Raw genomic sequence first — 14,345 nt, forward strand, 5'->3', positions numbered from 1 at the left:
TTTTTAATATCTACTACTAAATTTTTCCATATGCTTTTTATGCTATATATGGTTCTTTTTATGGCCGGTACCCCAAAATAAAGAAACGCCTCATGTAGTTTGTTTAGGCTATTCCAGAGGCTTCAGGTATGAAATGATGACGAAAACATGTGCTGAGAAATGACAGTAAATGTCAACAGCAGACAGATTTCGTATTTTTTTTTTACTTTGCCGCCCTGAAATTCATGCCAAAAAAATGAGAGAGAACATGCCTACCATGTGTAGGTTGCGAAGTAAAAAACAGGGAAACTGTGGACAGCTCTAGATGCCCGCATCAGCAAGACATAGGTAATTATGAAAACACAAGACACAACTTTAGCCACGAATCAACAGCATCATTTTAGTTTAATTAGAAAATGCATAGAATACAATTTAAGACAAATAGAAACACCCCGACCGCCCCCCCCCGCCACACACACACACACACACACACAAATACTTACACGCACAAACACACACACACATACACACATACCCCAAATACACACGCACACACAGACACACACACAGTTTTTCATTAGACGCCACAGTAATTAGTAATAATAAAAAGGAAGGTTGGCTTCAAAAACGCGTAAAAAAAAAACAAGTTGTCTTGGTACATGATTGAAGTTGATCTGTCTTTTTATTGAGAACAATCGTCTCCCATTATCAGACAACGTAGGGGGAAGAGTAGCCTTATTACCATAACAAGTTTTTCTGGTTCCACTCAATCCTACAAGCCGACACGGAGACTATTATGTTCCACCGTAAATCTTTTACTCGATGAGATTCAACTCGATCATTCTGCAACTTGGAGAGATCTACGCTCAAAAGACACACAAGAAAACGGTAAGAATTTTACATATTTACTAGGTAATGAAGTGGAAATTTTTTAGAAAGCAGCGACAGGAAAGACTACGAATAAGTTGAAAATACATGCATGTGGAACTAATGTTAGTGTTTGCGTTACATTTTTGCCACTACTGATTTTTTGTTGGCGTGTGTGTGTGTGGGTGGGGGGTTGTATTGCATTGCTTCACAATAATTATGATATTTGTTTTTTTCTCATCGTATGACACACGTTTAGGATCTATAATGAATATATTTAAGAAGCAGTTTGTCTCTAGGGGCAAGGAGGTTTAGCCTCTTTCTTAGGGGTCATCAATACCTAACTCCCGTACGTGTATTTTTTTTATCTTCAGGCTTTTAATCTTTGTACAATACTTTTTATCGGCAAGAGTAGGGCTTGGTTTCCCTCGGGCATGTATGTGCAATAAACTGTCTATTATAGCGATGAATTTCACTTGCTTGGACACGTCTATGCTGGCATGTTTGCTTTCCATACAACATGCATTCGTCTTCTTAGCAAACTCATTTTATTTACAGACGTTTTGTTTTCTTTCACAGAGAGATAAACAACGTGTCCTTTCTTACTCACACTCACCAATCCTACAATGAGGAAGAAGACAATGTTTGTGAAAGGGTTGCCGATACTAGTAATCCTACTAGTGGTGCTCTTTATAAAAAGTGTAAGTTCTACCGTTGTTCCTTAATTATATAGAAATAAGAGAGATATCCTCTATACCTGTATGCAAGTTTCAGACATTTAGATAGAACAGAAAAATTCTTATTCATTGATATGAAACTAGACAAAACATGTATCATTAGCTATATATCTGTATACATATTCAACTGCCTAATGAAGCAAGAAGAACTTGAACCTGTAAATGTTTGTTCACATTTAGTACTGCTGTAATTTCACCTCTGCTTTTTACATGGCCTGTACTTAATAGTAGCTTGTAAAAGCATAAATGTGCAGTAAAGGTTTTCATTCTTCACTACAAAGACAAATAAGACATAAATCTATCAAAATTTACTACTCGTTGCAAATTAAACTACAGTCAACTGACATTTTGTTGTTTTTTTTTCTGTTTTTTTTTTACAGAAACCCGAAGTCTTTGACGTTCCTGTGAACAAGATGTTGCCCAATCAGATTTTTCGCCGCAACATGGACCGACGACTAGGGCAACAAGAAATGAGTATACCTTTCAGTGCGAATGATCAACCAGCTGTCCCGAAAGAAGAGAACAAAGTGTCACCCAATCAGAATCTCCCAAACAAAAATGGAGGGCAAGACAAAACTATAGATGACAAGGCAGCATCCAGTGTTGACCAACCAACTGTCCCCAAAGAAGAGAACAAAGTGTTACCCAATCAGAATCTTCCTAACAAAAATGGAGAGCGAGACAAAACGACAGATGACAAGGCAGCCTCTACTGCAGACCAACCAATCGCCTCAAAAGAAGAGAACAAAGTGTTACCCAATCAGAATGCTCCAAACAAAGATGGAGGACAAGACAAAACTATAGATGACAAGGCAACCTCCAGTGCTGACCAACCAAGCATCTCCAAAGCATCTCCCAACCAAAACCCTCCAAACAACGATGGAGAGCAAGAAAAAAGAATAGATGACAAGGCAGCCTCCAGTGCAGACCAACCAATCATTTCTCAGGAAAACGACAAGGTCTTACCCAATCAAAATCCCCCAAACAACAATGGAGGGCAAGAGAAAGGAATAAACGACAACGCTGCCCCCAGTGCAAATGACCAGCCAAACATCCTCAAAGAAAAGGACAAAGTCTTACCCAATCAAAACCTACCAAATAACGATGGAGGGCAAGACAAGACGACAGATGACAAGGCAACCTCCAGAGCAAATGACCAACCAAACATCCTCAAAGAAAAGGACAAAGTCTTACCCAATCAAAACCTACCAAACAACGATGGAGGGCAAGAAAAAAGGATGGATGACAAGGCAGCCTCCAGTGTAAATGACCAACCAATCATCTCTCAGGAAAAAGACAAGGTCTTACCCAATCAAAATCCCCCAAACAATAACGGAGGACAAGAGAAGAGAACAAACGACAACGCTGCCCCCAGTGCAAATGACCAACCAGACATCCTCAAAGAAAAAGACAAGGTCTTACCCAATCAAAACCTACCCAACAACAATGGAGGGCAAGAGAAGAGAATAAACGACAACGCAGCCCCCAGAGCAAATGACCAACCAGACATCATCAAAGAAAAGGACAAAGTCTTACCCAATCAAAACCTACCAAACAACGATGGAGGGCAAGACAAGACGACAGATGACAAGGCAGCCTCCAGTGCAAATGACCAACCAATCATCACTCAGGAAAAAGACAAGGTCTTACCCAATCAAAATGCCCCAAACAAGGATGGAGGACAAGAGAGGAGGATAAATGACAACGCCAGTGCAAGCCAACCAATCATCTCCAACGATAAGAACAATGTGCTACCAAATCAGAATCCTCCACAAAATGACGTACGGCAAAACAAGGTCTCAGCCAACAACAACGCTATTCCTCCCATCAGTCCGACTTCGTCCGAGAAAACCATTGCACATATTTTGAATCGCAGGCTAACATACAGGGTAGGGGACGAACTGTTGCTCAGGATAGTTGCTAGAGATGCATTTAATCGTCCGAAAACTGTCGGCGGAGACTTCTTCACCACCCAACTTACCACTACGTCCCCCGTACAGGCCAGTACCGCTGGTCGTATCAAAGACTACGGCAACGGGACCTACCTAGCCCGGTTTATTCTCGGTTGGCCTGGCCTGGTCACCGCAACTGTCAGGCTTGTTCACTCCAGCGAAGCTGTAAGCATCCTCAAGAAAAGTCGAAGCGACAAAATCAGACGTTTCTTCTCCTGCATGTTTCAAGATCCAAAAACGAACAGTACCGAATGGACAAGTTGTACGTTTAACCAAAACGAGAAGGCGGAATACAGTCGGAATATCTGTGATTTTTCTAGACCTGACATTAACGTGACTTGGTATTGTCACAAGCCGAGAAGTGCCCCTTGTGAGCCCCCCATACAATGCAGACAGGATCGGAACAAATCTCTCGGCGTTGACGACCTGTTCTCGGCAGAGGAGAAGGCACTGCTTGAAGGGTACACGTTATGTCTTGTCTTTATGTCTTTGTACATAATAATTTGTATATAGTGTGTTTTTCTGTATACCTGTCCTGCCTTGTTTTTAAACTATTGTAAAAATCAATTACAATTCAGGGATGCATGCAGCATTCCCTGCTTTTGTGTGATTTTGTTGCTTTGAATAAACTGTTGTTTTTTAACCTTTGGGATTCTTCTAGCAAGTAACACTGCTCTATAACACATCTCTGAAATGATTCAACCTGTACAATACATGTAAATGATGTCATGTGTAACGAAGTTTTTACTTCTCCAAGAAATTTACTTTCGTTCTTTATTTCTCTTTCTCTCACTCTCTCTCTCTCTCAACGCAAAACTTACATTGTGTTATTGCTTCGCTATCTTGTATGTAACATTCTCTAAAACACTGCATTATATTCTGCTTGAACTTCTCAAATATTTCGGTCACTATCTTGTATACGTATACTTTTTTTGTTATGTTTCGTCCAATTAAACAAAATGAATCAGCTAGAGTTTAATTATTCAAAAGTCTAACATTTGCCTCATAAAGTGATGAAACCATGAATTCTCGACGACCACTAGCCAGTAATTTTTTTATGTTATTTAAAACTTTCGAGATCAACGTTTAAATATTTTCTAATATATTTGTTACAGTGACAAAGTGGAGGTTCCAGGGAACATCAGTCTTAATGTGAAGGAAAGAGGTAAGAATATTTCAGTATGTTTGTTTTTGAAAAAGAGTTTTTAACTGACATAACAAATAATAACGTCGCGAAAAATTCACCTTGTTCAAGTTGTTGTTCTCTGACCAAGTGACACATATGTTTGTAAAAAGAAACGATCTCACTATTTCGTGCACTGTAGAAAAAACTCATATTCATAATGCAACTTGACAAACCATCAACCGAAAAACACATCTGTTCTTTTATTTCTACAATAACTGAAAAGTTGAATTTATGTAACGATAGATAGTTTCTTTTTGTATCTGTTAACTGTATCTGTTCATTTTGTTTTTGTGACCTGTACTTTAAATAGCCAAATGTTTGTGGCAAAAATTTGCAATATAGGTCGTCATTCATTGTCGCTTCAATCGTTTTAGATGTAACACCCTAGAATTTACAACTCTTTCTGACAACGCAAAAACTGACCTTCTACTCCGTGGTAGTCCCGCATTCTCATCAGTTGTCAACACCAATATATTATCACTTACCCAAAACTTTATCACCACATCAGAACGTTTTTAAAAGATTTCAATTTCCCCTTGTGTTATCTATGTATTGTGTCCTCTCTTTGCCATCATTTATCATTGGGTGGGGAACCGGACTTGCGCTTTTGAATTTCTTGTGTTTACTGTTTGCCTGTCTTGAAGTTGCGTTTATTTTTTCTTTATTATATGTATTTATTTAGTGGTGCCGTAAACATAAGTGCTTTCCACTTGAGTGCGGTACTACCATGTCTTGTACCTTTTTCTATGTGAATGAATAATAATAAAAAAAATCGTTTTAGATACAGGGATGGTGCCCAAAGGCCTTCCGAAATGTGGCCTCCATCTGCCTGAGCCAGCATCAGAAGGTTACTGGTACAACGGTACCTGGTTCTCCCTCCGCTGTCGTGTACAACAAGGGTTCGACAGGGAGGCAGCCGTCCGATGCCTGCGGAACAAAACCATCTACCTGCAAGGAGACTCCACCCTTCGCCAGTGGTACAGCGAAATAGCAAGAGACATCAACACCGTAGACAACCCAAACAAGGATAAATTCCTCGGCCCTAGAGTAACCACCAACAAAACGAACAACATAAAACTACATTTTAGGTTCCACCATTTTCCGGTTGGCGGTCCACCGCCTCGTCCTATGAATGTGTTCAGTTTCACTGCAGATGAGATCAAGAATATGATTGGTGGACCAGATGTTGTTATTGTGTTAGGTCTATGGGGGCATTTCTCTGGTGAACCAATGGAAACGTTTGTTTCTCGGATGTACGGTATACGACATGCAATACAGCACCTACATAGCAGGTACCCTGAGACCAAAGTCTTCGTTCGCTCTAGTAACACTCGCGGTTTTGTTACGTTCTCTCATTTGCGAGACAATAGCAACTGGTATGCCTATCAAGTGTTACAGGAGACTAAAGAGATTCTGGGCGATTTAAACGTTACAATTCTTGATGTCTGGGATATGTCTGTGTGTCAGTGGCATGAGCATAGTGTTCACCCTCACGATGAAGTCATCAAAAACCATTTAGACATGTTTTATTCTTATATATGCCCACAGTAACCACATATACATGTATGGGTGTTTTGAATATGTAACGATTGCTTTGTACAGCTTTGATGCGGTGAAGGGTGTGTATTTGTATATACGGGAACATGACATTTTACTGTTTATTCTTACGTAAACACCATAATATGATACCGATAGCTTTAGTTTTATCATACCTTGATACCGTCTTCGGGATGAGAGGTAATCCTGTGGTGATCCCGATCTCGACTTCACTCAGTGTTATACTTTATGCTCTCCCAGTATTTGTCTAAGTTCGTCTTGAACTCATTTTAATACTGATTCTGAGTTAATTACGGCCTGTGGTAGACTGTTCCAATCCCTAACGACCCGGACGCTGAATGTCTGTCGTCTAACTCTTCCTTTGGCCAATGATACGTTTAAGGAGATAAAAATGTAGACTAGGTATACAATAATAGCATTTTATAGTAACACCAATACAAATGTTCATTGATACCATTAGAACCATATCATAGTTTATATTTAAGTGTTTATGTTCTTTATAAATAATTTTCTTTTGTGATTTTTTTCCGAAAACTTGTAATGATTCTATACCTAATGAATAAATCACATGTGAATACCAGGCACTTTTGTCATGCTTGTCAAATGTTTTCTGTTTTCATTAGCTTTTGTTGAAAACAATTCAGATACATGTATCTATATTCTTTATGCCCCCTCCCTAGGGTAGTATGGTATTTCTAGATCTAGAGTTTTGAAAGAGGGGAACGTAAAAAAAGCAATAAATACTCATGACACATATGTAGTTATATTTGGAGGTATTTTTTTTATATTCCAACATCTAATCACAAGACGTGGTGACGGCACACTCAAGTTTTTTCAACTTATATTAATGCCGTCACCAACACATGGGACATTTACACCTGAGCGAAGTGAGGAAAGTCGTTTAAAGTGCCTTTCCCGAGGGCACAAGATCGGTGGCATGTCAGGACTCGAACCTGGGACCTCTGGGTTCCGAGTCGAGCACTCTGTGCCGCTACACCACACGACCCCACAAGACATTCGTGTGTGTTTGTCTGTCTGTCAACACGATTGCTCGAGAAGGCTTATATAGATTGTCTTTCTTAAGCTTGATACATTCGGTACGTGGGAAGGTCTTCATGAGACCTCGAAATGATAAGATTTTGACCCCCTGAAGGCTTGCTATGGTACTGCAGCAGAACTACATGTACATGTACGTAATGGCACGAAAGCAAACAGGTCTAACCAGTAGTCTACCCTACTTTCTGGAACACTGTATTGTTATGCTAATTGTCTGCTTAGTCGTTTTTGCAGTCACTTGGTGTCGATGTTCTACATGTAGTACCAGTACTCATTCGTTCTAAGTAACAGGACAAGAGAAGGCCAGTCAAGCAAAATGTTGGAGAAAAGGGGAGGATATATTGCCGGCTTTCTCGGTTGCAGTTTGTTCTCTCTACTCTGCACGGGAATGGTAAGTTTAACTCTTACTGGGTCATTTTTGTGTCACTTAGTAGTGTCTTTCGTTGACTTTTTACCCTGCACGAAATGTGATATATGCCCGGTAAATTATGACTGGTTTTGGCATGTGATACTCCAGGAAAAGTTTTCCGAACTTAACCCATTGCCTTGATCTGACTATTCATCCCATTTATTTAGTACTGAAAAGTATTTGACCGTAAAAAAAAAACGTGCTAATTGGTCTAGCGAGCTCACAGTCTAACAGTCAGCAAGCTAATCGGTATTATGGAGATAATTGTATGTTATTTGTATATCCCATTTTTTAACCTTTCGTGCCACCACAATTCTCTATATGCTGAATTAGTGGGATAACACCCCCTATTATCACATTATTTTACCAGAAATGGATTAAGAAGTTTTGTCTCTTCGTACCCTGAGTGTATTGCTATAATCTAGACATACAATACCTGACGTACAAAGCTTTTTATTGTAACTTCAGGTGTTACTTAAGATTGTGTCTGAAATATCAAGATGTTCATATAAAACCAAGATGTAAAAGTATAAATATCTAATAATAGCAACTATTTTCTTCGTATATTTTCCATGGACAGACATCATTACCTAAGATTGTGTCTGAAATATTAAGATGTTCATATAATCAAATCAAGATTTAAAAAATACATGTAGATATCCAATAACGACAACTGTTGTCTTGGTAGATTTTCCAGGGGCAGACATGGATGGTGGACAATAGCAGAGTGGGAGAAATCGCGACATCCCGAGTTGAAAACCCTGGCACATCGTTGGAACATCCTCTGGAAAGTAAACAAAGCATGGTGGCTTCAGCCTGGAGTCAGAAGCGCGATCACATCGACATGAGTGAAGTCACAACCGCTGAACACATGTTAATAGGTGTTATCAACCCTAGAACAGTCTACCAAGTTGGAGACACGCTAGTGGTAAGAATAGTTGCTCGCGATGCCAAGGGACGGCAGAAGACGAACGGAGGAGACTTTCTGTTGGCAAAGCTGTGCACAACGGCAAAGTCTCGCGTCAAGGCCTGTACGGCTGGGCAGGTGACGGATCGTGGCAATGGAGTCTACATCGCGAGATTCTTCCTAAGCTGGCCGGGGAGTTTGGCTATCTCAGTCCGACTGGGGCACTCGAGCGAGTCGGTGGAAGTTCTGAAACGAATCCGTGACAACTTCTTAGACAGACGGGTGACGAAGTGTAGCTTTGTGGACGAGATTTCTGGCGAAGAGGAGTGGGTACACTGTACCTTCAGCCGCAACGATAGTATCAATCCTAGAGACATTTGTGACTATTCTAGGTCCATACCGAACGCTACCTGGTACTGCCAAAGGCCTACAAGGGTTAAAGCCTGCCAGTCTATAACAGCATGTAACCGAGACTATCCAGCATCACTCAAACTGCACGAAACGATGGTCACAGCAAGCGAGGCTGCACTTTTCAACAGGTATTTATTTATCTATCTAATGGCATTACAAACAAACAAACACATGGCAGATCCCGGCTGTTTTTTAGCTGTAATTTTCACCGAACCATATTTTGTTATCAGAAAAATTATGTTAAAAGCTGCAAGAGACATATATTGCACTTCCTAGATACTAGCTACAACTGGAAAGACGAATACAATGTAGATACAGTATGATAATCTAAATGACTATCTATTTATTGCAGTACACTTGCGAATCTGGATGTTCCGAATAAAGTCAAGATCACTGTGAAAGGAAACCGTGAGTACCAATAACAATTTGACCTGGAAAGTGGCACACCGTGTATATTATGTTTTGCAAGAAACATTGGGCCATATATTATCAAATAACTCACTCGTTCTCAACCATTCTCTGCCGTGCATTCAGTTGGAAAAATCTGACAGAGAGTAATTATACTAAGTATATTTTACATGTAAATACATTGTACTGGCAATAATGTTGCAAAACTTTATTTTTCCAAACTTAATGTTATACTAGTATTTTGATTTCTATCATATTTAATACTTTTATTGCACATTATACTGTATGTTTTTATTTTGTTAATTGCACAACAATTGTACAAGGTACAAAATATGGCAACTACTGCTGGTACATAACTACAATTCAATAAGGCTAATCTACCCAATACAACAGTGTGTAGAATGGGATGAAGTTTTTACAATCATTGGAGAAATTTCTAGACTTGCCTGAATGTTAATATATACAGATTTGATACTGAGTTTAGAACTAATTCTGTTTTCATCTGATTTTGTTTCTAGGTATTCGAGATGGCGTCGAAGGGAAAACTCTACCACCATGTGGGCCACAACTCGCAGAGTCAAGTTCCGAAGGGTATTGGTACAACAAAACATGGCACTCCCTCAGATGTAAGCCACTTAGAATCCACTCTTCGCCATTAGACTACAAGTGTTTGAGGAACAAGTCTATCACTATCTTAGGCGATTCAACTGGGCGACAATACTTTGGGTATCTTGAAGATCTAGTCCAGAAAATTACTGCGCAACTACCTGAAGGAAAAAGAGAGTGGGAAAGGAAACATAAAAGCATGAAGGTAGATTTTGTGTTTCATACTTTTCCACGGAACCATGGTACCCCTGCACTTCAAGTTAGGTACCTAAAGTATGTTGCAGATGAGGTGGATAGAATTGTGGGTGGACCCAATATGATGGTTGTTCTGTGTTTCTGGGCTCACTACAACGCAGAACCACTGGAAACGTTTCGCTCAAGGGTGTGGGGCATTCGGTATGCTATAGAACGTCTGCTCAATCGCTATCCTGACACAAAAATAGTCTGGAGAACAGGCGCTATGCAGGGCCATGTAAAATTAGAACACTTTCTGGAAAACAGTAACTGGTACACGCACCAGCTCATACACGAGGCTAAGCAGATTCTCGGAGACCTGAACATTTTTATCCTGGATGTGTGGGAGATGTCCTTATGTGAAGAGCCGTTCTATAGCTTACACCCAGGTCCTGACATCATCAAGGGTCATGTAGAAATGATGTTGTCCTATTTGTGCTCAAACTAAGATATAAGTCTGATATTACTTAGTCCTCTTCTGAGCCAGCATGGCTCTTAAGGAAGAAGGAAGGTCTTCCATCTGGCCCGGTCCGCTGCCATCTTTGGTGCCTCATCGAGAGTGAAACCATGGCTCCCCACTTCTTTGTCGATGGTTCTTCGCCATGTTTCCTTCGGTCGTCCTCTAGGTCTCCTGCCCTGAGGCGTCCATCTTAGAGCTGTTTTGGTTATACTATGTGATGGCATGCGGCATATGTGACCTAACCATCTCCATCGTCTGTTTATCAACATTTGGTCTATTGTTATTAATCTGATATTAAATAACGTTAATTAGTTATCAGCGTAACATATCATACATGCCATTTACATTTTGTTTTTAACTTAGTGGCTTGCATATATTATATCTCAATAGAATAGTGTGACTGTACGATATTATTTTGGTAGATTACAGTATACTGTAGATTCAAGAAACAGCAATGGAAAATAATTTGATCTTTGAGAAAGTTTCGATACTGTCCAAGTAGAGGTTTCTGCTTCGGATTATTTTGGCGTGTTTTAGGCGTTTTTCTAACTGGCGTAAAGAAAAATCCAGTACAAAAAAGATATCCCGATATGATCGCAAAAAAACCCCTAAAATTACGCCAAAATTACGCCGAAGCCTAAACATCTGATTGAAGAATAATCTTTCGATGATATACATATCGATAACTAACTGGATGTCTATGCTACCATTGGATTGGTTTGGATATATATACTTTTCTTGTGTTCCACAGTCTAGCAGTACTAGTGTTGTGTAAGTTTTTATGGATGAAATGACATTCTGGGACCGATTGCTGTCTTATATATAAGCTATGAATACAAGACAGCTGACCGTTTGATTTTATTATTGGGAAATAAACTGAGAGAAACATTCGCACAGTTGTGTTTCAATTCTTGCTATCTTTCTGACTGTGGTAGGCCATTATATATTCTAGTCGGCTAATAGAGGAGAGGATATAGACTCGGAAGCTAAAATAGGTCTGGTAACCACGCCAAGGACATTCTAACCCAATGAGCTCCAAATACAGACTCCTTGTTCTATTCCCAAGTCTAAAAGTTACTTTGGAACCCTGTGTCTCTGTTTTCAATCAAATGTTTCCGCCCTAATTCCTTAACTAATTACAACAAAATGTCCCTTGCATCTGTAATTCAAAACCATAAAATGTAACTTTTGGAAGACACAATACAAGCGAATATCAACTTATACGACAGCGCTAAGTTGAAATTACAACGAGTGTCTTTTTCACTTATAAGACAACAAGTGGAAGTTAACTATGAAGCTTTCAAGGTACATTCTCTTCAAAAACTTGTTGTTCGGGTGTTTGTAGCCATGGAGATAGCAGACTACGTCAACAAGTTTGAGATGGAACAGGGCAGTCATTCCGACACGCCCAAATGGCACTATATAGACTGCCATTCTTATGTAAAATGTACAAAATAGCAGGTATTTCTTTGAGATCAAAAGAGGTGACCCTTTGGTAGCCTGTTTCCGCCAGTGCTTTTAACTTGTCCTCTTTATCTGTCAGGGTTACTGTCCCTTACCCTCCTAGCTTTTAACCAGGTGTCATCAAATTAATTCCACTTCATTTCGTGAAGTAAATACTAGTGCACCGTCTTCTAGCTACGCATTATTGCACGAGAGTGCGTCATTATTTCTTAAATAATTGTCCAAATGACGTCCTGTCTGACTCATAATGTCATGAATCGTTGGACACGATTTCTTTAGATACTCTGAAAAAATATAACAACCACGTGTGTAGGACAAAAGAATGCATTTACTCTTATGAGCAATGTACTCTCCCAGCAGAGGTTAGGGTTTGGGGTTATTTTTGGCTTTTTTAAAGACTTTTATCGGAGTTTCTTTTTTCCATTGGATATTTTTTGGTGGTGTATGGATGGAAAAAAATCCTAGTGCAAAAAAAAAAACGGATAAAAAAAGCCTTAAAAAACACGCCAAAAATAACCCCAAACCCTAACCTCTGCTTGGAGAGTACGAGCAATGGTCAGTGTGGTAGAAATACCATAATCATAAGTATGACAGAAGACTGTACATTGTATGGTAGTAAATCGAGGAAACGCCCAATAGAATTGCCATTTATGATCAGGTGCTGGTAGCAGACACTGTAATTATTTTCACACCGTCTACAAGGACGACAAAAAACTATAATGATGAAAGACAATGTATAGCTATTTGTGTGGCGAATTGCAGTCTTTGTGTAGCGACCAGGGTCACCAAAGTAGTCATTGGGCATATGTTGTCAGACAATACTTTTTTTTCATTATGAGGGCAGACAAAACTTCTCGTGCTTTTGTGAATTTTGTACGAACAACACTTTAGTTAGTGATACTTAAAGTCGTCCCAAACGGTTTAAGGGCAATAAAAATGAATTTTCAAAGTCAATTTTAAATGTTGAATCTATTAGTTGAACCCTATCCCATAGCATACAGTTATATCTGTTAGGAAAATATATTGGATGTTGCTGACGGAAAACAGTTGTTTGCTTTAAAAATTCGTATCGTAGGCTGGTTCTAGCTATCTATTGGTTGTACCAAAAAATGGAGGGACTCCTCACATACTAGTAGCTTCTTTGAGGGCTATTTCAAATGCTTCAAGTATCAAATGATGATGAACATGTGCTAAGATGCCTTTAAAATATGTTCCCTCGTCACAATTCTTCCGATCTCTGCGTTGATACGTCAATTTGGACCTCTAACGGCGACAGTACTCATTGCACATTTCAGTCACATGCATCGACAAGAACGCATACAATTTTCGTGCAGTTTTTACAAGGATCGCTAGAGGCCCCCAGTGAGCCATGCGTGATTTCGCGCGCCACCCCTATTTCATTAGTGGAACATCCCAGGTAAACAGCTGGTCCGTAATGGCTACAGTTGGCATGGAAGGAAAGCCGAGCGTTCTTATATTGGGAGGTGAACATATTTCTCGTGCTTGTTTCTTACGACAGAGGGTGTTAGTCTTTCTAGGGGAGAGGTCTAGTGTAGAAAATGGGCCAAAACCGCCATATTTTCTGCTCAGTCAGTTTTGTCGGACTTTTGCCGTGGGTAAAGTTGGGCATGGGGAGGGCGAAGTTGTTTTTACTAGTTTATTCTCGCCATTCCGGATCTAAGTGTGTTTGCATTCTCCTTATATCTAGCTCTTTATATAGACGCACCACGCCTGTGTGCCGGAATGACCATATATATGTCTGCTGTGACTAGTTTACATTGTCAATATGCCATTTCCTGCATTGAAAATTGAGTAGAGCAACGCTTTGATATTTTGGTTTCTAAAACTTTTAGAAAGCTCGGGTTAAGTCGTTTACTATCCATTTAGCTACAGTTACAGACTGCACACACGCATATATGTGCACATACACATGCACACACACACACACACACACGCACGCACGCACGCACGCACGCACGCGCGCGCGCGCGCGCGCGCGCGCGCACGCACGCACGCACGCACGCACGCACGCACGCACGCACACACACACACACTACACACACACACACACACACACACACACACACACACACGACACGACGACACGACACG

General features: G+C 40.0%; 3 protein-coding genes across 3 annotated transcripts in view; all 3 read left to right on the top strand.

Annotated features, from left to right (window-relative positions):
* The first annotated feature begins 776 nt into the window (after nt 1-776).
* On the top strand, nt 777-6,275 carry LOC109468980 (NXPE family member 3-like). Its single transcript, XM_019767361.1, has 7 exons — nt 777-867; nt 1,426-1,547; nt 1,964-2,453; nt 2,793-2,884; nt 2,999-3,996; nt 4,651-4,700; nt 5,503-6,275. Exons 2-7 carry the CDS (start codon nt 1,473-1,475, stop codon nt 6,270-6,272), a joined length of 2,475 nt encoding a protein of 824 aa, XP_019622920.1. The 5' UTR covers nt 777-867; nt 1,426-1,472; the 3' UTR covers nt 6,273-6,275.
* A 1,366-nt stretch (nt 6,276-7,641) lies between these two features.
* Nucleotides 7,642-10,769, top strand: LOC109469008 (NXPE family member 1-like). The gene is made up of 4 exons (XM_019767396.1): nt 7,642-7,725; nt 8,432-9,189; nt 9,414-9,469; nt 9,988-10,769. The coding sequence occupies exons 1-4, from the start codon at nt 7,651-7,653 to the stop codon at nt 10,755-10,757; spliced, it is 1,659 nt and encodes a 552-aa protein (XP_019622955.1). The 5' UTR covers nt 7,642-7,650; the 3' UTR covers nt 10,758-10,769.
* A 2,868-nt stretch (nt 10,770-13,637) lies between these two features.
* LOC109468449 overlaps nt 13,638-14,345 on the top strand; it is an 8,307-nt gene continuing 7,599 nt past the window's right edge. Inside the window, exon 1 of the mRNA XM_019766692.1 lies at nt 13,638-13,717. Coding sequence (XP_019622251.1) covers nt 13,669-13,717 — 49 coding nt within the window. The 5' untranslated portion in view covers nt 13,638-13,668. The remainder of the gene's footprint in view (nt 13,718-14,345) is intronic.

The sequence above is a fragment of the Branchiostoma belcheri genome, unplaced genomic scaffold (genome assembly GCF_001625305.1).
Source record: "Branchiostoma belcheri isolate BF01 breed outbred unplaced genomic scaffold, Haploidv18h27 scaffold2, whole genome shotgun sequence".
NCBI lineage: Eukaryota > Metazoa > Chordata > Leptocardii > Amphioxiformes > Branchiostomatidae > Branchiostoma > Branchiostoma belcheri.